We start from the raw sequence: 26,812 nt of genomic DNA, 5'->3' as shown, positions 1-26,812 counted from the left end.
GATCCGGAGATCGGGGATTGAAGCAGGATCAGAACTTAGTGCCTTGGCAATCAAATAGGGACAAATTTGTTGGTATTCAAAAGTTCTTATAATCTTAATTTAAGAGGTATCGTAATGTTGTATTTAATGCAATCATGTAAAATGAAATCACTTCCACTTTACTGGTCCTGTTTCCAGTGATAGAGAAGTCACCTTGACCAGGCCATTACATTAGTTAGAAATATTAACATTAATTGAGCATTTTTTATTCCTTTTTTGAATTTTTACTGACATTAGCTGCAGACTTGGGGCCTGCAAGCACTGAGCAGATCTAGATAAAACCAAGGGGTGCTCCCTTTTTTCAGACATCTTACATGTCAACGTACCGTGTGACCTTTCAAAATCCTTGATATGCCTATACGTCCAACCTGAAAAAGGATTGATGTAGAAAAATTGTTTCCAGTAGAAACGGAACAGATTTGTCTTTTTGTGGGAGTTAGTCAAAATCACAAGACAAATGACACCAGTCCAAGTGTTAAACCCAGAGGGCACAACAAGCGCCTGCCATATTGGTTTGTCAAGACGTGGATAAAAAAACTCTTCATTTGTGTTTCCTGCCTCCAATTGTTTCAGGTCGTACATCTCCTTCGACATCCTGCGGCGGGTGATGACTCACTACTTCAACTATGACGTCTTCTATGCCATGAACATCACCGACATCGATGACAAGGTACCACAAAAACGTTCAACAAGTTCCACTTACTTATTACCACATTACTGAACTTACATAAATCAGAGGAGGAAAAATCATATTTACTCTCACAGATTTATAGATGACCTGCTCTCACACATCTTTTCTTGAGATCAAAAGTTTATGAAATTGCTTTGATGACTTTTGATACAGATAATTCAATTATTTATTATCCCGAAACTCAGTTTTCTGTGTTAAATCAGAATTCATGATAATATAGCAGTGAAATATGTAGCAGTGAAATATGTATCAGCCATGCTGTCCTTGTTGTGGGTTGATGTTCCTCGTGATCAACAACTGCTGGAGCCTGAAGGAATTTCATGAAATGAGTATCTAGAACAAAACTAGTTTTCTATGCAACAATTTGTGCCTAATTCAGCCTAGCCATGGCCCCAATTAACCATGGGGTCCTTCTGACGATGCTCCTATCTGCTGTCGGACCAACCATCGCCACAAACCATTTCTTCTTCCTTACTCTTGGCACCATTCTTTTTCTAGCCAATCAGAAATTAATCTCTATTATTCATTGTAGGGATTGAATTAATCCCAATAACGGGGAATGTTTTCTGTGATCACTCGAGCCAATCTTCAAGCAAGAAGAAGACTGATGTTAATGAGACGATAATGCCACCAGCTTTTCAGGCGAAAAATAAAAAATTGAAAATCTCCTGAGAGTGCTTTAGTTTTGTAGACTAATAACGTCGCGGCTTGTTTGCTGAGATTTGTTAGATAGTCTGAAAAAGGTTTAATCTAAATGCCCAACTTGTTTTATATTCAGTTTAGGAAGTGTTTGATAGCTGCTTTGCCATCTTGTCCACAGTTCCTATGAATAATCATAGTGGCAAATACTGCTACTTCACAGAAAGTCATTATGGAAGAAAAAGGGTCCACAGTTAATAGAGGACAATCACTGATTGGTCATAATTGTGTAAATATTTGTGATATGACCTTCACCTTTATGCGTGCTCTCAATCAATTTTATCGTGGTAAGATCTCTAATCATGTGGTCAGGTGATAATTGTCCTTCTCTACGAGCTGATAAGTTGGCACTATGTAAATCCGCAAACTGGTGATCTTTAATAAGAGTGCATTTCAAGCCAGTTGATTGAAATATGATGAATATGGATACAGATAGATTAAGAATTAATGTGCTGCAGAAGAAAAGCAGCAGACATTTGCATAAATTGTCTGCAATTAACATTCCTAGTCTTTCCCATTTACAGGAAGGAATTTCAAATTTACTTTTTTTTCACTTAGCTATGATTGAAAAAATCAAAATGACAGCTGAAGTCAACGTGTGAAAATCTTTATTTTCTCATCAATTTTACATATTTCTTTCTCCAGTGGGATTTTTTCTTTTATTTGTCAGTTACATGATAGATGTCTTCAAGAAGGAAATTAGTTTAATGTTTGTAATTTGATTTTGAAATATGAATTTGCATGCATGTGATAACTTCTACATTAGAAGAGATGGCGGTCTATGTTTTTGGAGTTCCTGTGGGCATTAACCATCCCTTTCTTTTTTTAGTGAGAGTTGTTTAATTTACCTTCAATAAATGTTCATTTTCTTCCTCATCAACTACTAAAAGCCCAATTGCATCTTTAGAAAGAACATAAGTTATGACTGTGTGTTTTGTCAATTGGATTTGAGCATGCTTTGCATCAAGGGAACTGCAGCAATCACATCGTCATTATGTGATAAATTGTAAAATGACAGCTTATTCAAGCTTTGTGAAATTTCCAATATTTTAACCGACCATATAGAATGTGTGACAGCAAGGTTAAACATAAACAGCTCTGTCTATTCTACAAACCTTGGCCCATTCCACAAAGCGATTTTTAGTGCCACTGTCGTAAGTCTATGTTTATGTATAGCCGTCTTAGCGCTAAGATCAATAAGTGGAATGGTGGCCAGTATTCTTCCAAAATACTATTACATTTATCCGTCATGCATCAAGCTGATAATGTTTTCATGTGACAATAGAAGCATTGTTAATATGCAATTTGTATTGTTTGACATTACTTCGTCTTTGCTTATCAGGCTGACTCCCCTGGATATAACTGAAACACTGATCAACACGGAATTAAACCCAACTCACTCACTCACTCACCACTGTTTCAGATCATTGTCCGTGCCCGCCAGAACTACCTTTACGACCAGTATGTGGGTCAAGGTCACAGCCCTGAGAAGATACTGGCCGATATCAAAGAAGCAATGGGCGTAGGTTCTTGTTTAATCACTGAGACATCTACATTATTTTATTCCTCCACATGTATCAAACAACAGAATAAAATTAAAAATGTATTACAGATCAACGCTTTGTTAATGTCCAGTGTATCTAAAATTGAAGGTATCCTTTATATGACCCAAAAGATATAATTTCTTTCTTACAGCCATTTCAAGCCAAAATATCGTCCGAAACTGACCCTGACAAAAAGGTCATGTTGGAGAAAATGAAGGTGAAGGTCTCAAATGCTGTAGGCGTCATGGAGACCTCAATGAACAATGGTGGGAGCTTGGATGATGCTAGAGAGGTACGGCTTGATCATGATCAAAACAGGCAGAGCTAGGAGGTTCACTTTTTGAATTTGTAACTTCAGTTCTTATTTTGAGTTTGTAACTTCAGTGGAGGTGGTCCTATAGTTATCTCTCATGCTATGACAGATATGAAAAAAATTGGGTGTTCTTTAACTTCTTTTGAGTAGTATATCTGCATGTTAAAAACGGTTTCAGTAAACTACTATAAGAGCATGTGTGTCAGTAATTGAGGGCTATGCCAACTGATAATAACAACATGTCCTTTGCAATTTCTGCTGGCCTTCAAAACCACAGTGAAGTCATCTATAGAATTTGTATTTTCTTGTCAAAGAACATGTTTCTGTTGGCTACTGCTTCTAGACCAGCAGTGAAGTGAATTCCTGTGTCATATATTGTGATATATGTTTCAATCCAAAGTCAAATGCTGTCATGTAGCATACCAGACCCATGAAGATCCAGGGTAGAAAAGGTCTTCAGCAACCCGTGCTAGCCGTCAGAAGCGACAATGCTTGTTGTAAGAGGCGACTAATGGGGTTGGTTGATGCATGTCATCGTATCCGACTTGCGTGGATCGATGCTCATGATGTCAATCACTGTATTGTCTGGTCCAGACTCGATTATTTACAGACACCATCATATAGCTGGAATATTGCTGAGTGCAGCTTAAACAAACAAACAAACTGTAATTTAACTATCCCTTCTTCATGTCAGTGGTGGCACAGAAATGAAAGGCGCTGCAATTCACTGTGTGGAGTTTCTTCACTCAGGGACTAGGGGGCACGGGTGGCCCAGTCGTCTAAGGCGCCGCGATTTGCTGTGCAGAGTTGCGTCCCTTGGACAAGCCAGAAACCTATGATTGTGGGTTAGAATCCTGGTTCGCCCCGATTATGTTTCTAGGTCTGTCAGCGCCATACCCGTGCTCGTGGGTTTCACCGAAGTGGTAAACGTCTGAGACCTGCATCACTTCGGGCCTTCCTCCCACATTAAGCTGACACGCCGCGATATGACTGTAATACTGTTAAAAGCGGCGTTAAACCCAACTCACTCACTCACTCAGGGACTGGTAATTTATTATAAGAAATCTCAACTGAAAGCAGAGTCCATTGTATGATTCTGACAACATCATAAACAAGTGTTTATAAATCACTATCAAATAGTGATGATACCAGGTGTTTTCGAAAAAGTGAGTGTATCCTGCCTCGGTGGCACTCATCACAAACACATGCAAAGGCATGTCAATTGTTCACCTGAAAAACATGGGAATTGCATCGGACATCAGACTGCAACCTTTACAATCTTACAAAGAGTCCCTTGATGCTGCTAATACTCTTTAGGAGCTTGCGAACATGCTCCTGCAATATCTGCACTGGAGTTGAGTTTAAGAGTGATAAGGACTTTCAGTGCTTGCAGCATCAGCTGAGGATGAGGTCCATGCACCTGCAGGAGGGGGCCGCTAACTGACTTATACCACGTGGGCCACAAAGATGAGGCTGGGGTCGTTACGTAGGATAGCAACCCAACAAAACAATAGACGTGACACACCCTGGTGTGCCTTGATGAGGTCTTAAAGACTTGTGTCTAAAGTTTGCAGCATATTATCTTCGTTCATGTTGCAGAGTCTCCTGAAGAATGCGAAGGACGTGATGGCGCAATGGCTTGACAAGGCCTCTGGTTCAACTGTGTCGGACAACTCCATCTTCTCGGACCTTCCCAGACACTGGGAGGAGGAGTTTCACAATGACATGGAGGCCCTTAATGTAAGCTAGAGCCAGTACCTGAATTGTGTAATCATGGCCTTCTTAATAATACAATTATATTAGTCATAACTCTTATAGTTCCATTTGGGGGCACGGGTGGCCTAGTTGTCTAAGGCGCTGCGATTCGCTGTGCAGAGTTGCGTCCCTTGGACACGCCAGAAACCTGAAACTATAGTTAATCTGTCATTCCAGTTGAAAGAATCGACTGCCATGACAGATTAACGATAGTCATATGAGGGGGCACGGGTGGCCCAGTCGTTTAAGGCGCCGCGATTTGCTGTGCAGAGTTGAGTCCCTTGGGCACGCCAGAAACCTATGATTGTGGGTTCGAATCCTGGTTCGCCCCAATTATGTTTCTAGGTCTGTCAGCACCATACCCGTGCTCGTGGGTTTCACTGAAGTGGTAAACGTCTGAGGCCTGCATCACTTCGGGCTTTCCTCCCACATCAAGCTGACATGCCATGATATAACTGGAATACTGTTAAAAGCGGCGTTAAACCCAACTCACTCACTCTAGTTCCATTTTCAGTCAATGAAATCATCTAGTCTGATGAGTTATTACCCACGTGTTGAAGATACAGGTGTAAAATACTAAATCCGTACGTCACACGTGTGTCGGTCAGGATTGACTTCATTTTATTGGATTACCGTGACCTCTGTCACACCCGGGCTACATTTTCATTCATAAAAAATCGCAAGACATCATTCATTTTGCAAATCTCTCTTCCAGCACAATGACATGTAGGCTCTAACTGTTATAAGACCCGTGAAGATCCAGGGTAGAATAGGTCATGATGTAAATCACTGGATTGTCTGGTCCAGACTCGATTATTTACAGACCGCCGTCATATAGCTGGAATATTGCTGAGTGCGGCATAAAACAACAAACCAAACCAAACCAAATCTTAGTTATAAACCTATCTCAGTTCTAACTCTTCTTGAACCATTTCTTTTGTAAACTTAATGTTTAACTCATTGTAAAAATAGAACTCAAAAGATTTTTTTAAGTTAAGGACCACCCAATTCATTCATATAACTATAGTTAATCTGTCATTCCAGTTGAAAGAATCGACTGCCATGACAGATTAACTATAGTAATATGAGGGGGCACGGGTGGCCCAGTCGTCTAAGGCGCCACGATTCGCTGTGCAGAGTTGAGTCCCTTGGGCACGCCAGAAACCTATGATTGTGGGTTTGAATCCTGGTTCGCCACGATTATGTTTCTAGGTTTGTCAGCACCATACCCGTGCTCGTGGGTTTCACTGAAGTGGTTAAGGTCTGAGACCTGCATCACTTCAGGCTTTCCTCCCACATTAAGCTGACACGCCGTGATGTAACTGGAATACTATTAAAAGCGGCGTTAAACCCAACTCACTCACTTACTCACTATAGTAATATGAAAGAATTGGGTGGTCCTTAATTTCTTTTGAGTAGTTTATTTTCTTTCTCGCTTCCAACAAACACAATGACACTGGCAAATTAAGCTATTTCCAATTAAGCTAATTAGAAGAAACTACAATAAATATGACTTTCAGCAAGTCAATGTATGGCATTTATGATATATTTATCCATTCTCTAACCACTATAGTTCATTTCAAGGCATCAGTAGCGGTAATATGGTCGTGGTTGCTATAAATAACGGTAAGTTGTGCAATCTTCCGATCACTTCACATACGATTTTGCCAAAATGAATATAAACAATATTGAATGAAGTTTTGAATAAGATTAATAAAATAGATTACAAACATCAGTCCGGATATATTATGAACTCGTTTTATAACCAGACAGTGTAATTACATGATTAATTTGCATACTTCAGTACGGATTTATTGACATATTATTTCCGGTGTTACGTGCTCACAGTAATGTCTTTGTGTTGGGGAAAAAACATCAAAACTCTTCAACCCTGTGTATAAGATGACCCCCCTTAATAGCTCCTTAATTCTCAGTACGAAAAACTCGCCTTATACACTGCAATATATGGTAAGAGATAAGGAAAATATGAAAGAAATCATTGTGAAAGCTACATGATGTCTTCATAGGAAGATTTTTAGCTCCCCGAGTCCGAAGGAGCAAGCTGAGCTTATGCCATAGCGTGGCGTCTCGTCCATCCATCCATCTGTCGTCAGTACATCAACAATTTATTCAACCAAATTCTTCTTCTGAACCACTAATTGGAAATTAACGAAATTTGACTGGAAGCATCCCTATGTGATGGGGATTGAAAATTGTACAAATGGTGGGGCTGACCCCCAAGGGGCTGAGGGGCAGGGCCATATAGCGGTAATTTGGCATTATTGTTTTAAACGACTTCTTCTCTGGAACTAAGAGATAGATATCAACCATATTTGGTTGGAAGCATTATCCGGTGGTGAGGATTCAAAATTGTACAAATGGAAGGGCTGATCACCCCCCCCCCCCCCAAGCGGCTGAGGGGCGGGGCGAAATAGGGGTAATTTGACATTATTGCTTTAAACGACTTCTTCTCTGGAACTAAGAGATGGACATCAACAATATTTGTTTGGATGTATTCTACTTGTTTGGAAGTAGACCTCCTCTTCCTTCCTCCTCTCTCTCCCCTCCCCCATCCCCCCAGGGGCTGAGGGGAGGGGCCAAAAAGAGTACTTGGACACAGTTAAGAACCCCGCCGTATAACCATACGTACAATTGCTGAGTATAATGAGAGGTATGCACATATGCTACCAGGGCTGGCCCTTCTGTTCATCTGTCTGGCTCTCCCAAAGGAGTTAGAACCTTGACCATAAAATGCAAACTGATATCATCCCCACCCTTTAATAAACAGATACATTGTATACATTTGTTTGTTATGAAGAGAATAATACATTAATGCCAATAGGATTCGCCCTGGGGTCAAGCCTTGCCTCTGGAAACTTGGATCCTTGATCATAACATGGAAACGGTTCAGATCTTTATGGGGGGCACGGGTGGCCCAGTCGTCTAAGGCGCTGCGATTCGCTGTGCAGAGTTGCGTCCCTTGGGCACGCCAAAAACCTATGATTGTGGGTTCGAATCCAAGTTCGCCCCGTTTATGTTTCTAGGTTTGTCAGCACCATACCCATGCTCGTGGGTTTCACCAAAGTGGTAAACGTCTGAGACCTGCATCACTTCGGGCTTTCCTCCCACATTAAGCTGGCTGGCCGAAATATAACTGGAATAATGTTAAAAGTGGCGTTAAACCCAGCTCACTCACTCACTCAGATCTTTATGCAACATTTGTATGTAGAGAAATACATGTTCATGCAGTCAGATTTGCCATACACCAATTTTAAATGCTGAAAGAGTCAAAACTACGAAATATTTGCAGTATTATATACATGTACCATGCAAATGTATATTTTGTCATGATTGCGTAAATATCCAGGTAGCACTACAGGCCCTATGGGCCTCTTGTTGTACTTACATCACATGAATGTTTTCTGATTTCAAACAACTTTACTGCTTTAGGAACTTTTGTTTCAAGAAGAGTTGTCATCGCTTTACAATACAAAAGCAATCTGCCTTGTTTAAAAATCTGATTGAGATAGCTGGGAATGGTTTTTTTTAACATAACCAAACACTCATTGCTCTTTGATGCCATGGTCTGAGAAATAATTTTGTAAAGTTTGTTAAATATTCTGAACTCTTTCAGAATAGGAAAGTATTTTTATTTAAAATACAGACACAAAATGTTGAAACTCTGATATGAATATTTGATTGAGGAAATCTGTGTTTTGTTTGAGACATATCACTTGTCAGATTTAAAAAAATTATTTCTTGGGGTTTGTGAAGTGAAATTCTGGGTCCTCCCCATCCCATTCTATGAGACAGTGAGGAACCAGCCCGATAAATAATGCACTAGGCAGGCCAACCAACATGGCTGTCTGCCATCTTCAGGTCAGGGGGTCTGGCTAGATAATTCAGTGTGATTGTGTAGCTGTTTGAACTTGAAATGTTGAACATGATGATAATGTTGTGTCTTACATGCTGGACAGCTTAATTTATGTCTCGCTTGTGTCATAGCTTTAGGAACTTGGTGAGATAAGGAGGATGGGTCTTACGTCGCGTCGCGTCACATTCAAGATTATTGCACTTATGTAGGAGTGTGGTGTGGCTGATTGTACCAGTCTAGACTATCCCGTTTCATGGTGCTAGACAACCGAGATACCATGCTGCAAATAAACATGGACTCCCCACTCAGACACAGTATACTGACTCAGAACCGACCAGTCCTTGTTTTCGACCAGTCTTTGTTTTGTTCCCTCTATGCTGACTCAGAGCCGACCAGTTCTTGTTTTGTCCCCTCTATGCTGACTCAGAACTGACCAGTCCTTGTTTTGTCCCCTCTATGCTGACTCGGAGCCAACCAGTTATTGTTTTGTCCCCTCTATGCTGACTCAGAACCGACCAGTCCTTGTTTTGACCAGTCCTTGTTTTGTCCCCTCTATGCTGACTCAGAGCCAACCAGTCCTTGTTTTGTCCCCTCTATGCTGACTCAGAACCGACCAGTCCTTGTTTCGACCAGTCCTTGTTTTGTCCCCTCTATGCTGACTCGGAGCCAACCAGTCCTTGTTTTGTCCCCTCTATGCTGACTCAGAACCGACCAGTCCTTGTTTCGACCAGTCCTTGTTTTGTCCCCTCTATGCTGACTCGGAGCCAACCAGTTATTGTTTTGTCCCCTCTATGCTGACTCAGAACCGACCAGTTCTTGTTTCGACCCCTCTATGCTGACTCAGAGCCGACCAGTCCTTGTTTTATCCCCTCTATGCTGACTCAGAACCGACCAGTTCTTGTTTCGACCCCTCTATGCTGACTCAGAGCCGACCAGTCCTTGTTTTGTCCCCTCTATGCTGACTCGGAGCCGACCAGTCCTTGTTATGTCCCCTCTTTGGTGACTCAGAGCCGACCAGTCCTTGTTTCATCCCCTCTATGCTATCGTTTCCGGAGCAGAAGTCGAAAACCGTTAAATATTTCTTCATCAAACGTTGCATTTATATCACTTAAGTGGTGAAGTTGTGCCTTTTGCTATTTTGGAATTTTTCCAATTTTTTTATTTTCCAATTTTCATGAAAGCATGCTGGACATAGGCTAACTCTCTGAGTGATGTTTGTTTCCGGAGCAGAACTCCGAAACTGTTAAAAATTTCTTCATCAAACTTTGCATTTATATCACTCAAGTGGTGAAGTTGTGCCTTTTGCTATTTATACATTTTAGAAATGTTTATTTTTACGTTACCATAGCAACAAGTTGGACTTAGGTACTATAAGGGTGGTGTTCGTTTCCGGAGCGTAACTCAAAAACTGTTAAATACTTTCTTACAAAACATTGCATGTCTACCAGGCACATACTGAACTGGTGCCTTTTGCTATTAATTTTTCTTTTTTACGTTTCCATGGCAACAAGTTGGATTTAAGTTTTAATATAGGGTGGGTTCACTTAAGGAGTATATCAAATAAACTGTTAAATATTTCCTTGCCAAACATTGCACATACTGAACTGGTGCCATTTGATATTCAGGATCTTTTGTGGGTAAACAATGTATGCTTCTTCAAGAACATTCAACTCTTGATTCATTACATACAGAATTGCACATTTACTTGTGGTTACTTTACAGACAGCTGCCGGGGGGGATATGTTATCTTTCTGATGACTCTTGTTATTATATGGTCTCTGGCAGCTCTAAACTATCTCAGTAGTGTAGTGGATAGAGTGTCTGCCCACAGAGGGGAAGGTCAGTGTTTTGATCCCCGGACACATCATACCAAAACATGTCATTATTAGAGGGGAAAAAAACAAGGACAAGTCAGCTCGAAGTCAGTATTTTGATTCAGAGTGGGGTATGTTTTTACACCGCTTTTAGCAATATTCCAGCAAGATCACAACAGAAGACACCAGAAATGGGCTTCAGACATTATACCAATGTGGGGAATCGAACCTGGATCATCGGCGTGATGAGCCAACACTTTAGCTACTGGCCCCTAAAACTGGAAGAAGTCCAGATGAGTACAAGCAGCCACATACAAATATGCATGCTCATCGTGATAAGAGTGAAATAACCTTAACCTTAAACCCCATGTCATCTCCCCTTTACACGTGAGACCAGCAGGTGAGCTACCCGCACTAGGAACACACGAGCAATGCTGTCTAACTTTACATTGCAGTTACTGTCTTCAGCCTATCTTACAATTTGTTTCAAGTTGAATTGTATTTATTTCAGTGGAATTTGTAACAATCTTTCTCAATTTAATTCAAGGCCGACATGTTTCAACCTGTCTTACACATGTTCAATGCTGGCAAATCCCATAGGACTTCTTAACAGTAATTAAATTGATCAATAAAATTCAAATTGCATGATCATATGTTGGCTTTGAATCAGTAATTTTCTACGAAACTATGTGTTTTCTTAACTCCATCCCATTGTTTCCTTCAGCTGGAAATGACTATCATGAAACTATAATATGCAATTATGTGAAAAATACAAAAAGATTTTTTAAAACTTTTTAATTTGATTTCAACTTTCCAATTTTATCCAGTATGCAAAAGCCCGCTCTGAAGGATATTATCCTGTTGCAATATTTTTTCCTGAATCAGTTGTTTTCTGCCACATTGTCGTTGACAGCTCGAGGGGTCAAAGACAGGGTGGTCTTTTGTCTATTTTTGTGTGAAATTTTGTCAGTTTTGAGAAATTATTTGCATAATTTCTTGAAGTAAGAGTCCCATGGCTCCAGTGTGGCGATCGCTGATTAAGTTTCTTTTCGGTTCGTCGATAGTTTTAACTTCACGTCTTTATGAATCGTGTAACATATCGATTGAATGTTCGCGATTTGTTGGAAAGACATCATCAGCTAACTTAAACGTTTTAAACTGGCACCTTTTTGATATCACATGCCTTCATGCATGAAATTCAGGGTGCTAAGGACGGTTTCATTTCAAATGTATAGAGACGTTCAAGATGGCACTCATTGCACTGTTGAGAAAGGGCGTCAGGTGGTCTGTAAATGGTGCAAGGGATATGTCCATTGGTCCTACACTCGGCTTTCGCTGATAAACCTTTCGTCAGATGTTGTTACTGCATTTAAAACAGATCAGTTTTCAAAGGTGTTTTTATCATTTCAAAGTACCGAAGATTAATAGTTAGCTGACACAATATGGAAAAATGATGCATAATGCGAACTGTCTCCAAAATGGTGACAGCATTAATTCCGCACCACTGGCAGGGTCACATCGGGCACTTAAAGCAACACAAAAATATTATCTTGGTTAGTTATGACATTATTTTTGACAAAATGCATTTTATTTTAGCTAAATTATTCATAAATATTTGAGATTTTTTTTAAGCTAATTCATGGAATGTGAGAAATTATGAAAATGTTGGGTTGGAGGTCATATATGTTAGCCTTGCCTTGAATCGTTATTCATCGATTGTTGTCACGTTCATCTGTTCTTCTTTCAGGTGTTGCCGGCTGATGTTTTGACAAGAGTGAGCGAATACATCCCCGAAGTTATAGATTACATACAGAAGATCATTGAAAATAATTATGCGTAAGTGAGCTTTACTGATTCTGCTATTCGGTAGTTGTTTTTGTATACCATTTGTCCATCGTCTCCTTGATGAAGTTAGCAAAGGGAGGACAAAGTTGTTGTTTAACTATGTGCTATATGTCTGTAAATAATCGAGTCTGGGCCAGACAATCCAGTGATTGACATCATGAGCATTGATCTACGCAATTGGGATCAATGACATGCATCAACCAAGTCAGCGAGCCTGACCACCTGATCCCGTTAGTCACCTCTTACGACAAGCATAGTCGCCTTTTACGGCAAACATGGGTTGCTGAAGTCATAATGAAATACTACCCGATGAAATATGGACTGTATATAACTTGATCTGCTTTCAAAGACCCCACGTTATTAGTTTCACAAAATAGAAATTGAAGAAAAACAACAAATGAATTTCTTCATAGAATCAGGTGCTTTTGAAAGTAAGAAACATCAAAACTCAACCAGTCTCATTCAAGTTGTTTTTTAGGGGTAACGGAATATTTTGATTTGTTTGTTTCTCATTCATTGCTCACTGAAGATCATGTTACTGACAGTGAAATGTCAGCATGTGAAGTACATTTCTGTGAAGAATACTTTTTACCTGTATTTAAATACCTGGCATGCAAATGAAATGAATATATATTGTCAACTGGTGAGTTTATCTGTCTCAAAGGGAGGCAACTGCTGCAAACTGATTTCCATTGTTTCTATTGACAGCGGTTGTCGGGGGATTAGTCCAGTGTGTGCCATGATGAAACAATCGTCTAAGATGGCCATTTTAAGAGCTCAGCTGCTGTCATGTGGACTGTCCAATTGCAGTGAAATTTGATCTTCCCTTGATAATCAAAAGCCATGTTACAGATTTCCTAGGATGAGATATTTTTGTCACATATTTGATTTTTAATGATAATAGCAGTGTGTAATGATAGTCGTTGAATTTTAGTGTATTGGATTTGATGGAGACTTATTTTCAAAGATCAGATTTATTGAAATAATTGTGACATTTTGAGAGCTTGAATCGTCTATCAGAGCCATATATATCTATTACTGCACGCATAAATCATTACTGGTTATGTTATCAATGCTAATAACAGTAGGAGGGTTTAATGTCAAAGTTGACCATTTGTGATTCATTTTGAACAACTCTACATTTTCATCTTTTGTGTGTTTTGATGTTCGTGAAAGCCAGCAAATAGCAAAAGGACACCATATCATGGTTTCATATGAACTTCGTCAGATAGTCAACATTTTTGTTCACTTGACTGGAAGGAGGGTTTTTCTTTCTTACAAACATGAGAGTTAAATTTTGTTCAAAGCACATGAGTGAGTTTGAAGTTTGAAATAAAGGCTGAAATGTTCAGGTCTCAGGCAATTACAACTTTGGTGAAGCCCACAAACATGGTGTAGTGTTCTTTCAATGGTCAAGAGACAACCTGCCAACTTCCCACTTCGTTTATTCATCAGACTACAAGTGACAATCGGTAGCCAAGCCCGGGCACGCATTGCACATGCGTTATGTCACAATGTTTCCAAACCATTAATAACATTACATGAACGACTTCTGTTTACCATCAGAATTTATCAAATAAAACCTAATATTTTACACATGGGTATGGTGCTGACAAACCTAGAAACAGAATTGGGAGCAAACTGGGGTTCGAACCCACAGTCATGAGTTGCTGGCAAGCTCCTCACAGCGATAGTCCGTTCGCGGAGCTCTCTATACAATCGCTGCCACCAGTCAAAACTCCCCACTGTGATAGGTGGCCCCAACCATGCTTGGAGTTAACTCGCAACCGAATGACCTTTATGTTTACAAACAAGTGACGACTGTCGTGACGCCGAATACACTTACCGCTGCTAAATTACTTTCTTTTTTTGTCAATTTGAATTTCTATTTCATTAAAACTATCATCTTTAATTGATATAGTAAGAATGTAAGGGAGAAGTTGGTTGATTTTCCGTTAGTCTGCAATCTCGAACCAATCTGATTATTAAAACAACAAAGTAAATTTATCTGGAAAACATGGTCAGTCGTACACCTTTTCAAAATGAAATATGATGGCATCCCCAAAGACATAAACAAAAGAATAAACGTTACTACATTTGGGGTTAGAGGGCAAATTTCAAGATTCTTGTAATGGCCGTGCCCACACTGGTGGCAGCGATGTTACCGAGAGTGTAATGAAGGTGTCACGCGCTGGGAAGGAGCTTGGAGTTGCTGTCACCCAAGGGACACAACTCTACACAGGGAATTGTGTCACCTTTGACGACTGGGCCACCTGTGCCCCCCAAAGTTCCATACCTATTTAAATGTGATTAAAACCAAATATCAGGTCAAATATAGCAACGCACATGATATCAGGAAGGGTGCTTCTAGGATGTAGCAAGCATTAACCGTGATCTCCCTCTTACACTTTTCCAGGTGAGCTACAGTGCTGACCTCTTAACAAGACAGTTGCAGGAGGAGTTTATGAATAGGCTGTATCAAATGATTAATTTAACCCTTGGTATTTCATTAATAACCTGACTTTTCAGTGATCACTGTTGAGATTCCAGGTTAGAATAGGCCCCCAGCATTCAATGCTTATCATACAAGGCTGAATGAATGGTGGTCAGACTCGGTGACGTCGTTGATTGAGTGTTGATTCCATGATGGCGTGGATTGTTGCTCTGGCTCTTAGTCACTGGTTTTTCTGGTCCAGACAAGATTATTTATGGACCACCTTGATAGGGTTAGAATATTGCTAACTGGGGCTTTAAACAAACAACAATAACAACAGTAAACAGGATATATATTATTCTTTCAGGTATGAATCCAATGGATCAGTCTACTTTGATACAATGGCATTTGACAAGTGCGCCAGTCACCATTATGCGAAGCTGGTTCCCGAAGCTTATGGAGACAAGAAGGCTCTGTCTGAAGGAGAAGGTGAGAGAAGGTTCTGATTCCTGCGAGTAGTGTAACTTATCTAGCTGGTACAGAAACCTGTCTGTTGGCAACAAAACCAAACTCTTCAAATACTGTAACACGGCGAGAAAAATAATTGGCATCACTCTTCAGGACATTGGCAGTACTTTTGAACAGCAAATAGTTAATAAAGCAAATAAAATATTAAGCGATATTTCAAATATTTTACATCCGGAGTATCAACTTCTTCCTTCTGGCCACTGACTATGACTGCCAGTGTTGAGAAAAAAATGGGGCCTGGAATTCAGCATACCAGTCAGTACCAGGTTTTGTAACAAGTTTTGTGATAAATAATTGTTGCCACTTTCAACATTTGTGACTGTTTTATTTATTTGTATGTGTGTGTACCAATGAGCTTATACCTTGTACTGATGTAGCCCAAATTTCCTTGGGGATAACAAGGTGTTATCTTATCCTATCCTATTACATCATAGCCATAATCCTGCATTTTACCTGTCCTCACACTATAAAATCTTCAGATTGTTCAACAGATGTCCTCTCCCCTGTAAGGTATCAAATATTAGTGGTACGTGAAACAGTATTAAAACTGCTCAACTGTAAAAACTGTTCCCATTTATAGTTAGCTCACAAAACCAGTTTAACCTTCACACTGTATTTTCTATAGTTATTTATCTCCTTGCAAGAGAGTAGATTTGTTTGGGAACATGTTTGGGAACATGTTTGCCCGGATTGTCACAGTGAGATTCGTGGGCACGGGTGGCCCAGTCGTCTAAGGCACCTCGATTCGCTGTGCAGAGTTGCGTCCCTTGGGCACGCCAGAAACCTACGATTGTGGGTTCGAATCCCGGTTTGCCCCGATCATGTTTCTAGGTTTGTCAGCACCATACCCGTGCTTGTGGGTTTCACCGAAGTGGTAAACGTCTGAGACCTGCATCACTTCGGGTTTTCCTCCCACATTAAGCTGACACACCGTGATATAACTGGAATACTGTTAAAAGCGGCGTTAAACCCAACTCACTCACTCATTCACAGTGAGATTCCCCTGGGACCCATGCACAGCTATCGTATTTCATGTGCAGTGATCTACCCTGCATACTGGATTCCAGATGAGACTTGTGTAATTCGCTAATGAATAAGGAATTTCAAGGATTGATGGAGACTTAAGATCCTACTGAACCAGTTTCTTCATGTTCCAAATGAAGTCCAAGGGGGGATTTCATCTGAGAAACCATCGAGTTCCAAGGACTCCAAAGGTTCCACATCCAAAGATAAGGAATCACAAGTCCATGAGAGCATTGAGGAGCAAGAGGGACAAGGACAAGGAGCGTGTGAATCACTCTGCCCTCTCTGCTGACCCGCCCAATGTGACGGAGAAAGTAGGTCACAAAAGAGTGACTCCTCAAGTGACTACCTGGACTTGCAGACTAAATGATAAATATTGGAGTTGTGGCAAGCAAGTTGCTGACGTCATGAACTTGAATGCTCCTGTCCTCTTCGAAATGGGACAGATTTATGATGGCTACCAAAATGATGCATTCGGCTATAACAACCTCCAGTACTGAAGCCATTCATCAGAAATTATTGTCTATGAAATATAAATTGTCAATGCAAGAGAATAAGCAACCTAGATTTTCTACCGAAACAGATTCCACGTGGCGTAATGGGCAAATAGCTGTGTAATTATATGAATGGACGACTGAAAGTCAGTGATGAGTGAGTGAGTGAGTTGGGTTTAACGCCGCTTTTAACAGTATTCCAGTTATATCAGTTCATTGCACGTTTCATTTTTTTAAATTTTCAATCTTTTGTGTGCATTGTGTTAAAGTATTAAGATTTTTTTATTTTTTTTAAATTGGAAATAAAAACAAAATGTGCGGCAGATTTTATGATGATGGGGGTGGTGCCTGAGAACCAAGACTATTAGTTTTTTTAGCCTAAAAGTAAGTATTTATTGCCTCACGCACCACAGCAATACTCCTGCCATGTGACGTCAGTCTGTAGACAAACCAGACAATCAAGTGATTGGACAGATATCGTAGCGTTGAAAGGATCTAAGCTCATGGACAATAAGCCAAGACGGGTACTGAGGATAGATCTTGGAGTGTTCCCTCTACCAAGTTCAATGAGGAAGTTGTATGTGACACTACGAAGACATCGGGTAACTTCCATCACCCTCCACTTCTTCATGTGTGTCTGTTTACACAGCACGGACGGTACTTGTTACTTCAACCAGTGGGTACAGATAGAACCCTTCCCAAGGCTTTCCGCTTGGAAAATCTTAGAAACACTATTAGACCTCGTCCTCTTCTAGCGTCAAGGAGAAGTAAACCCTCTGCTACTACTAAAAGGCGACTATACTTGTCGTAAGATGCGACTAACGGGATCGGGTGGTCAGGCTCGCTGACTTGGTTGATGCATGTCATTGTATCCCATTTGCGTAGATCAATGCTCATGATGGCAGTCACTGGATTGTCTTGTCCAGACAAGCTGTCATTTAGCTGGAATATTGCTGAGTGCGGCGTTTACCAACAAACAAACAAACAAACTTGTGCAGATTTGTCACTTGACGGCTTTCATGTCATGAAGCAGGCTCATGACCAGGGCCACGCTTCACGAAGCTATCGTCTCAGCACCATTCCTTAACATAGACTTAAGACAGTCGTAGCGCTATGATTGTGAAACAGGACCCAACCTCAAGTTACCAGCTACACCTTTGGCCATTCAGACGTTATTAGACAAGAGAGCTACATGGAAACAGAAATATGGATCACAGTCAAGGATTCTATTCTCCTGTTTACCTGGTACCCAAGAAGGACACTACAGACATGCATGTCATCATGAATATGAAGATTCTTCACATGGAATGTCTGTTATGTTCCCTAAAATTTCAGATGGAATCGGTATGGAAAATTTGCACAGCTCAGGATTTGGGATTATTTTATCAGCCTAGACCTCCAGGATGCATGCTTGCATGTACCAGTTCATCCTGGATCCAGGTAGTATTACCATTTTCAATGGTCGCCGCTACAAATTTCTCGTACCGCTGTTCGAGATATCCATCGCAACTGGCTGTTTCCCCAAATTACAGACCCGATCATCAGATTTGCTCACATCCATCTAGTGCATCTGCATACTAAGCGCTTGACACATAGAAGCCCCGCTTATCTCTGTCCTTGATCCTTGTAGCCACAGACAACACAATGGTGGAAGCTTACATCCAGAGACACGTAGGAACCTAGTTGATTGGTTTAATGAGCAAGATTACGTGTTTATTTGCCTTGGCAGACTCAATCAACTGCAGGATGGAAGCTCTGCATATACAGGGGAAGCTCAGCATCTTGGCAAACAGCTTATTACGATGGTTAAAAAATGGTACAGTTAAGTCACGTTAATCTGATGTTGTTGGCTGCATATGATTATGTCGGATAAACGAAATTAGGTAGTATCAACATTCGTGATCGAAAATCGGACAACTACACAATAGATTATGATAAAAACATGTAATAAAAAAAGTAAAAAGTAAATATTCATATTGTTATTTTACATTGTTAGCCGTATAGGTTTTCTAATCATGCAACTTCTAAAGCTCAACACAAAACAACTGTTATGGACTGTATGACTTTTTCAAAATACTTTAAAAAGCATTGTCTGGAGTGGAAGTCACGAGGTTGGAACTGGTACCGCAAGTTTACAACTGGGCAGAGCATGACCACGGAGTACGCTGATCACTGTGTCGGATTAACAAGACTGATTAATGAGTGATTTCGGTAATTAGTTGCGAATCAGATGTGTCGGAGTTGGAGTGCAAGATTGTCGGATTAACGGGTCTAAATAGCACTGATTTAATCGGTTCCCATCATTAGTGTCGGATAAAGCGGATTGTCGGATTAACGAGTGTCGGATTAACGAGACTTGACTGTATGTCTATCCGAAGGTACTCCATTGGATAACATGGGTGTGGGACACTCCTTATCTGGACTGACCCGTGAAGATTCCGGGGTAGAATACGTCTTCAGCAACCCATGCTTGCCGTAAAAGGTGACTATGTTTGTCGTAAAAGGTGACCAACGGGATCGGGTGGTCAGGCTCGCTGATTTGGTTGATGCATGTCATCGATCCCAATTGCGTGGATCGATGCTCATGGTATTAATCACTGGATTGTCTGGTGTCTGATTGTCCAGACTCGATTATTTACAGACCGCCGTCATATAGCTGGAATATTGCTGAGTGCGGCGTCTTACAGTCATGACGACCGCCTCCGTGGTCTAGGGTAGAGCGTCCGCCTGGAGAGCGGAAGGTCCGGGGTTCGATCCTCGGCCGCGTCATACCAAAAGACGTTAAAAGATTGTACTTGTTGTTACCCAGCCTGACATTTGGCATTAAGGGGCTAAAACAAGGACTGTTCGGCTTGGAGTCGATATACTGTGGTTGAGTGGGGTATTCATGTTAAACTGCAGCATGGTATCTCAGTGAGGTAGCACTATCAAACCAGACTAGTGCAAACTGCCACACACATGCACATACACATGCATGTTCGTTGCTTTACAAGTGCAATTATGTAAGGATAAGATATATGGATGAGGTATGGATGACGTTTCGGTGTAGGTCTAACACCGTTATCAAGCAAGATACCAGGGCTGGCTGAAAAGTTCTAAGCCTAACTGTGAAAGACCCGTACCAAGTCGATGGTTTTCATTTATTTCTCCACATAGTCCTCTTCCAGGTTTACAGACTTTTGACAGCGATGCTGCAAGGCGTGGATGCCGGTCAAGAAGAAATTTTCTTCAGCCACCCTAAAAAAGTCATTCACAGAGGAAATGACGTTATCATTACTAGGAAAATGGCGAGTTCCTTTTTCATTTGGGGAAACAGGTCGAAGTCTGACAGGGCCAAATCGGGTGAATACAGGGGATGGTCAATGAGTTCGAAGCCACAATCATGGATCGCTGACATGGCAACCACCGATTTGTGAACAGGAGCATTGTCTTGGTGGAACAGGACTCCTTTAGTGAGCATTCCCCGTCGCTTAGCTTTGATAGCTTCACGCAACTGTCTCAGTAGGTCAGCATAATATCTTCCATTGATAGTCTGGCCTTTTTCAAGATAGTCAATCAGCAGAATACCCTTGGAATCCCAAAAGGAACCGACTTGGCTTTTTGGGGGGCTGGTGATTCAGGATGCTTCCAATGTTTAGACTGAATTTGGGTTTCTGGTTGAAAGTGATGAATCCAGGTCTCATCCATGGTTACAAATCAGGCCAAAAAATCATCGGGATCTGCTTCAAAACGGCATAAATTGCCATGGGACGTCAGGAATCTGACACGTTTCTGATCCGCTGTCAAGAGCTTTGGCACCCATCTTGCAGAAACTTTTGTCATTCCCAACTCGTTGGTGATAATGTGCTCAACCCTCTCATGAGAGATGCCCACAACACTGGCAATATGTCGAGTGGTCAATCGTCGATCAGCCATCACCATGTCATGCACCTGGGTAATGTTTTCCGGAATGGTTGCTGTTGAAGGCCTTCCTGGACGCGGGTCATCGTCAAGGCTCTCTCTGCCACGCTTGAATTCTGCAGCCCACTTCTTTACAGTAGAAAAGGAAGGGACATCACCCCCTAAAGTGGAGACCATGTCAGCATGTATCTGTGTTGAAGTTAGCCCTTTCAGTTGCAGGTACAGTCTGTTTGACTCCAAATGAGAACGATGAATTGCAAAATAACTCGAAATCCAGAAAAGTGTATGAAACATCAATACGGTACTTGACCATGAATACCCTGTACCCAACAAAATCTGAATTTTGTTTATTTTAAGACCCATGACGAATGAAGTTCTTTAAGTAACTATCATGTAATTTTGTATAAAAAGGTGTACATGACACGTAGGGGGACAAACCGTGGAAGGAACAGCGCAAGCACGGTCTGCACGTGCTACTCAGTGACCGTGTTCATTCAATGACAAGATGCGCTACTCAGCAGATGTTAAACAGTTGATGTTGAATGTGTATGATTTCTTTAGAAGTGAAGCAGAAAGAGCAAAGCCATTTTATGCAATTAATAAATTCTTGAAACGAGCTTCAAAAGCTCTTGGTATGTCCCCTCAGAAACTTATAAATGTTGTTAGTCGACGAGATACAAATAGTCAGGCCAAGGAGGTAGGGAACATGTCAAAACCACGCAAGGTTGATAAATTAGACAGTTTTCAGAGGGATCAAGTCAGACGTGCAATTGTTAAACTGCACTCAGAAAATAAGTACCTGTCCCTAAGAATTTTGAAGAAACACCTTGAAACTGACCATGATTTACGTGTTACAAAGTACAAACTATGGCAGCTGTTCCATACATTTGGTTACAAATACAAAAAGATAACTGGAGAAAATAGGGCTGTGTTGTGTGAACGGTCTGACATTGTTCGTCTCCGAAATCATTACCTTCGTACCATCAAGCAGAAACGTGAAGAAGGATATGAGCCCGTCTTCTTAGATGAGACATGGGTAAATGCGTCACACACAGCCAGCAGTCAGTGGGTACCCAGTGGTGACTGTAAGGAGTCTGGTAGAAAGTTACCAATGGGAAAGGGTGAAAGACTCATAGTTCTCCATGCTGGTTCTGCTAGTCAGGGTTTTCTCCCAGACTGTGACCTCGTCTTTAGAGCCAAGGCCAAAGACAACAGGGACTACCACACAGAAATGAACGGCAATGTATTTCTGGAATGGGTCAAAGATAAATTAGTCCCTGCTTTGCCTACCAAGTCTCTCATTGTCATGGACAATGCACCGTATCATAGTTTGCAGGATCCAGAAAGCAAGACTCCAACCTCTCATAACCGTAAAGGAGACATGGTTACTTGGCTGCAATGGAGGAACATTACCTTTCCTTCTCGAGCGACGAAACCACAGCTCTATGAAATCATCAAAACTATGAAACCTGACCCCGTGTATAAAGTTGGCAGTTACATCAAGGGTCAGGGTCACGCTGTCTTACGACTGCCACCTTATCACTGCGACCTGAATCCAATCGAGTTGGTATGGGGCATCGTCAAGGGTGACGTTGGACGATCGAACACAACGTTCAAATTACGAGAAGTTGAAAAAACTTGTAAAGGAATCCCTTGGTCGGGTAACAGTAGAAACATGGAGGCGTTGTGTGGCCACAGTCGTTGACAAGATAGAGCCACGTTATTGGTCACGAGATGGACTACGGCCAGCAACAGTCCAACCTATAATAGTGGCAGTCAGTTCAGGCACCAGCAGTTCCGACGACGAGATCTTTGGCATGAGCGAGTCAGATTGCGACTGAAATTATCATGAGCCGGCCCCTCTAACGCTCTGTCATTTCCCCTACCACAGAACGTGCAGTGCATGCGTGCTTGCGCGGTTCCTTCCACGGTTTGTCCCCCCTACGTGTCATGTACACATTTCTATTTTGTTTTGTCCATTTCTGGTGATTTCAATGGGTAGGTTCACAAAATGGTCTGGTACAAAGACAATAATAACACTACAGTTGCAGTTCTTATGTCTATGATTCATTAAATGATTGTACTTGTTGGTGGCAACAGTTTGTTTAAATCCGATTGTGATATCCCACTTAGGCTTAGAACTTATCAGCCAGCCCTCAAAACTTGCTTCATAAAGGTGTCAGGACTTACACCAAATTGTCTCTCCTAATTGTAATAAAAAAGTTGTTCATGCATATATCTTATCCTTACTTACTACTCCAACTTCTAAATGTCTCTCAAAGAAGTGCAGTTATCTTGAATGCTACATTAAACCCTATTTCACAACAACTTATATGTTTTTCAGGTGAGCTGAGTGTGTCTGAGGATCGTATGGGGGAGAAGCGGAGTCAGAACGACTTTGCGTTGTGGAAGGCCTCCAAGCCAGGGGAGCCATCATGGGAGTCGGCCTGGGGCAAGGTGAGTAGCAGCAACGTCATCAGGTGAACTGGAGTAACCCACGAGTACTGGAAATCGGGAAAGTTTCGCAAGCAGAAAGTACCACGAAAACTGAGTGACACACACTGGCAGTAGTTTCATGAAGTTACTTTTGCAGACCAACAAGAAATGAAAATCGTAAGGAGGCATATTTCTTTTAGTCACTTCCACACAGTGTCAAGCAGCCAGAGCATGGTTAAATAAGTAATCCCTCATCCTGTTTCCTTAATTGCAGATTGTCACTCAGCGTCAAGAGTCTAATCAGGAGAGTTCTGTAAAGTGCCACCTCTCGTCAGTTCGCTTACATAACACTGAGTAGTCCAGACGTACACCAGCCAGGCTATACTGTTAGATAAACAACCTCCCCTATCAACTACAGCAACGCAGGCATCTATAGTTTAAACAACACTGACTGATGCTGAGTTATCTTTTCATCAAACTGCTTCCTACTCATTAAAAACAACACTTTCTAAAGTATTGTTGATCTGTGGTAATCTCATCAACAGGGTGTCGCCAGACTTTCCAGACGTAGTAAAGGCTATTGTTAGCCACTCACAATAATTTACTGGCACAAAACTTTCCAAATTTACAGTTTTTCATGTTTATTATTCTCTTTGCAAGAAAGATTTGCTTCACATGTCTCTAAATCTGAATCTGTTGCCATGACAACCTCATTATTATTCTACTCAAAAGAAGTTAAGGATCAGTGATTCTTTCATATGACTCATGAATCTGTCACACCATGATGGATTAACTATAGTCATTTGAAAGCATCGGGTAGTCCTTAACTTCTTTTTAGTAGTATAATAATGAGGTTGTCATGGCAACAGATTCAGATTTAGTGATTCAGTTTGTTTCACATAATGATGTAAGATTGTGCATATTGTGATATTGTGTACAAAGTAGGGCTGGGACAAGTCCAAATTTACTACCCGAGTACCCACTCCCCTATTACCCGACCCTCTGTAGGTCTCAAGAGATAGGTACAAACTGTCTGATTGGGAAAAGTTTGCCCTCGCAAAAGGTATTTAGATATCGTATAAAAAGATCTGGTCATGCATACACTGAAGTTTACTGCAAGAAGTTTTATCTTTATTGAAACATATACAAGTCCGAAGGAATGGGTGCATAGAAAGAAAGAAATGGGAACATTATTGACTTGTATTGTAACCCTAGAGTTTCAGGTAACCTTTGTCATAAAACAATAGATCATGTGACTAACCACGGGGCCGGGTAGTCTTGTGGGTACCTGTGTCCGCTCTGCACCCGCCCGACCTGAGTATCCAAGTTAACCCCCCCCCGTCGTTTCCCCCCCCCCCCCCCCCATCCCAGCCCTTGTACAAAGTTTTACATTTGATGAAAATGTGTAGGACAAACTTTCTTTGGAAATATTTTTGGCATGGTTTGTAAATTAGGAGTTTAACATTAGGAGTTTCTGTGCATGTGATTGAGCATTCAATGCCAGAGTAACCTGGAAGATGTCAAAATGCCCATACATCGGATATTCAATAACAGTGGTAATTCTTAATACTTGTTACATTTGTCTCGTTGTGCTTGTAAGTGCTGTATGTAAAGCCTTGCTGATGTCCCCTGTCCTGATATTGCTGGAAGTGGTGTAAAACCATACTCACTCCCTCACTCACTCACTCATTGTAAGTGCTGTGTGTAAAGCCTTGCTGTGGTCCCCTGCCGTGATATTGCTGGAAGTGGTGTAAAACCATACTCACTCACTCATTGTAAGTGCTGTGTGTAAAGCCTTGCTGATGTCCAATGCCGTGATATTGCTGGAAGGGGTGTGAAACCATACTCACTCACTCATTGTAAGTGCTGTGTGTAAAGCCTTGCTGATGTCCCCTGTCCTGATATTGCTGGAAGTGGTATAAAACCATACTCACTCACTCATTGTAAGTGCTGTGTGTAAAGCCTTGCTGATGTCCAATGCCGTGATATTGCTGGAAGGGGTGTGAAACCATACTCACTCACTCATTGTAAGTGCTGTGTGTAAAGCCTTGCTGATGTCCCCTGTCCTGATATTGCTGGAAGTGGTATAAAACCATACTCACTCACTCATTGTAAGTGCTGTGTGTAAAGCCTTGCTGATGTCCCCTGCCGTGATATTGCTGGAAGTGGTATAGAACCATACTCACTCACTCATTGTAAGTGCTGTGTGTAAAGCCTGGCTGATGTCCCCTGTCCTGATATTGCTGGAAGTGGTATAAAACCATACTCACTCACTCATTGTAAGTGCTGTGTGTAAAGCCTTGCTGATGTCCCCTGCCGTGATATTGCTGGAAGTGGTATAAAACCATACTCACTCTCTCAATGTAAGTGCAAAACATAAATACCAACTGGTCTGTTTTCAAACAAGTCATAAACAAATGATAGTAGTATTTGGCTGTCAAAGGACACAGTAGCTCCCCCACATGTGAAGATCTGGGTTAGAATTGTCTTCAGCAACCCATGCTTGGTGTAAGAGTCAACTTAAACAATCAGGTGGACAGGCAAGGTGACTTGGTTGATGCATGTCATTGTATCCCAGTTGCGTTTATCGATGCTCATGATGTCAATCGCTTGATTGTCTAGTCGATAAGTTACAAACCGCCGTCATACAGCTTGAATATTGCTGAGTATGGCATTAAACAACAAACAAAGACACTAGCTCTTGCAAAGGTTCTCAAGGATGAGGACTCCTGCGAGAATCACTGACAGTACATCATCATCTCAGACACATACATTGTCTGTAACAGTTGCTTTGTTGTGTTGATCCCTGTGAAGATCCGGGCTAGAATTGCTTGTCTTTAGAGACTGTTAACGGGATTGAGTGGTTAGGCTTCATTACGAAGATCGATGCTCGTGATCTCAATCACAAGATTGTCTGGTCCAGACTTTATTACTTACAGAGCACCGTCATATAGCTGGAATATTGCTGAGTGCAGCTTTAAACAATAAACAGACAAACAGACAGACTTCATTCAGCTCTCCCAGTGGCTTACACGTTTATCTGTGCTAAACATTGGTTCATTTTAAAACCTCTTGCAAAACATCCAAATCCCTCATTTGAAAGCTATAAAATTGAAGCTATTCAATTCCATGATTGAAAAAAGAAAAAAACCATTTTGTTTTCAATTATTCCATGTCTTTAGTTCTGTTAAAAACCATCGGATCTGTCCATGGCTGCACCTGGATAGTTTCTCCCTTGTGTTGGGAGCACATGGTGTTGTGTGGATCATCAGTGTCTGAGGATCATTAGGGGGAGGGAGGGAGGGAGGGAGGGACGTCATGGAGGAGCAAGTGGCAGTTGCTTCCAGTTGTGTTCGAAGCATAAAATTTTAGGGGTCCTTGTCTTTACCCAAATTTTGAATGTTACAATATTGAGGGGGTCTG

At 41.3% G+C, this 26,812-nt stretch overlaps 1 protein-coding gene across 1 annotated transcript in view; it reads left to right on the top strand.

Moving 5' to 3' along the window:
- LOC124111431 (cysteine--tRNA ligase, cytoplasmic-like) overlaps positions 1-26,812 on the top strand; it is a 283,163-nt gene that overhangs the window by 234,013 nt on the left and 22,338 nt on the right. Inside the window, exons 4-10 of the mRNA XM_048386259.1 lie at positions 613-709; positions 2,853-2,951; positions 3,125-3,265; positions 4,886-5,026; positions 12,477-12,565; positions 15,376-15,497; positions 23,298-23,410. Coding sequence (XP_048242216.1) covers positions 613-709; positions 2,853-2,951; positions 3,125-3,265; positions 4,886-5,026; positions 12,477-12,565; positions 15,376-15,497; positions 23,298-23,410 — 802 coding nt within the window. The remainder of the gene's footprint in view (positions 1-612; positions 710-2,852; positions 2,952-3,124; positions 3,266-4,885; positions 5,027-12,476; positions 12,566-15,375; positions 15,498-23,297; positions 23,411-26,812) is intronic.

Source organism: Haliotis rufescens, unplaced genomic scaffold (assembly GCF_023055435.1).
Source record: "Haliotis rufescens isolate VD_foot unplaced genomic scaffold, xgHalRufe1.0.p SCAF_6, whole genome shotgun sequence".
Classification (NCBI taxonomy): Eukaryota; Metazoa; Mollusca; class Gastropoda; order Lepetellida; family Haliotidae; genus Haliotis; species Haliotis rufescens.
The sequence above is the reverse complement of the archived record's forward strand: the minus strand, read 5'-3'. Positions and strand labels throughout refer to the sequence as shown.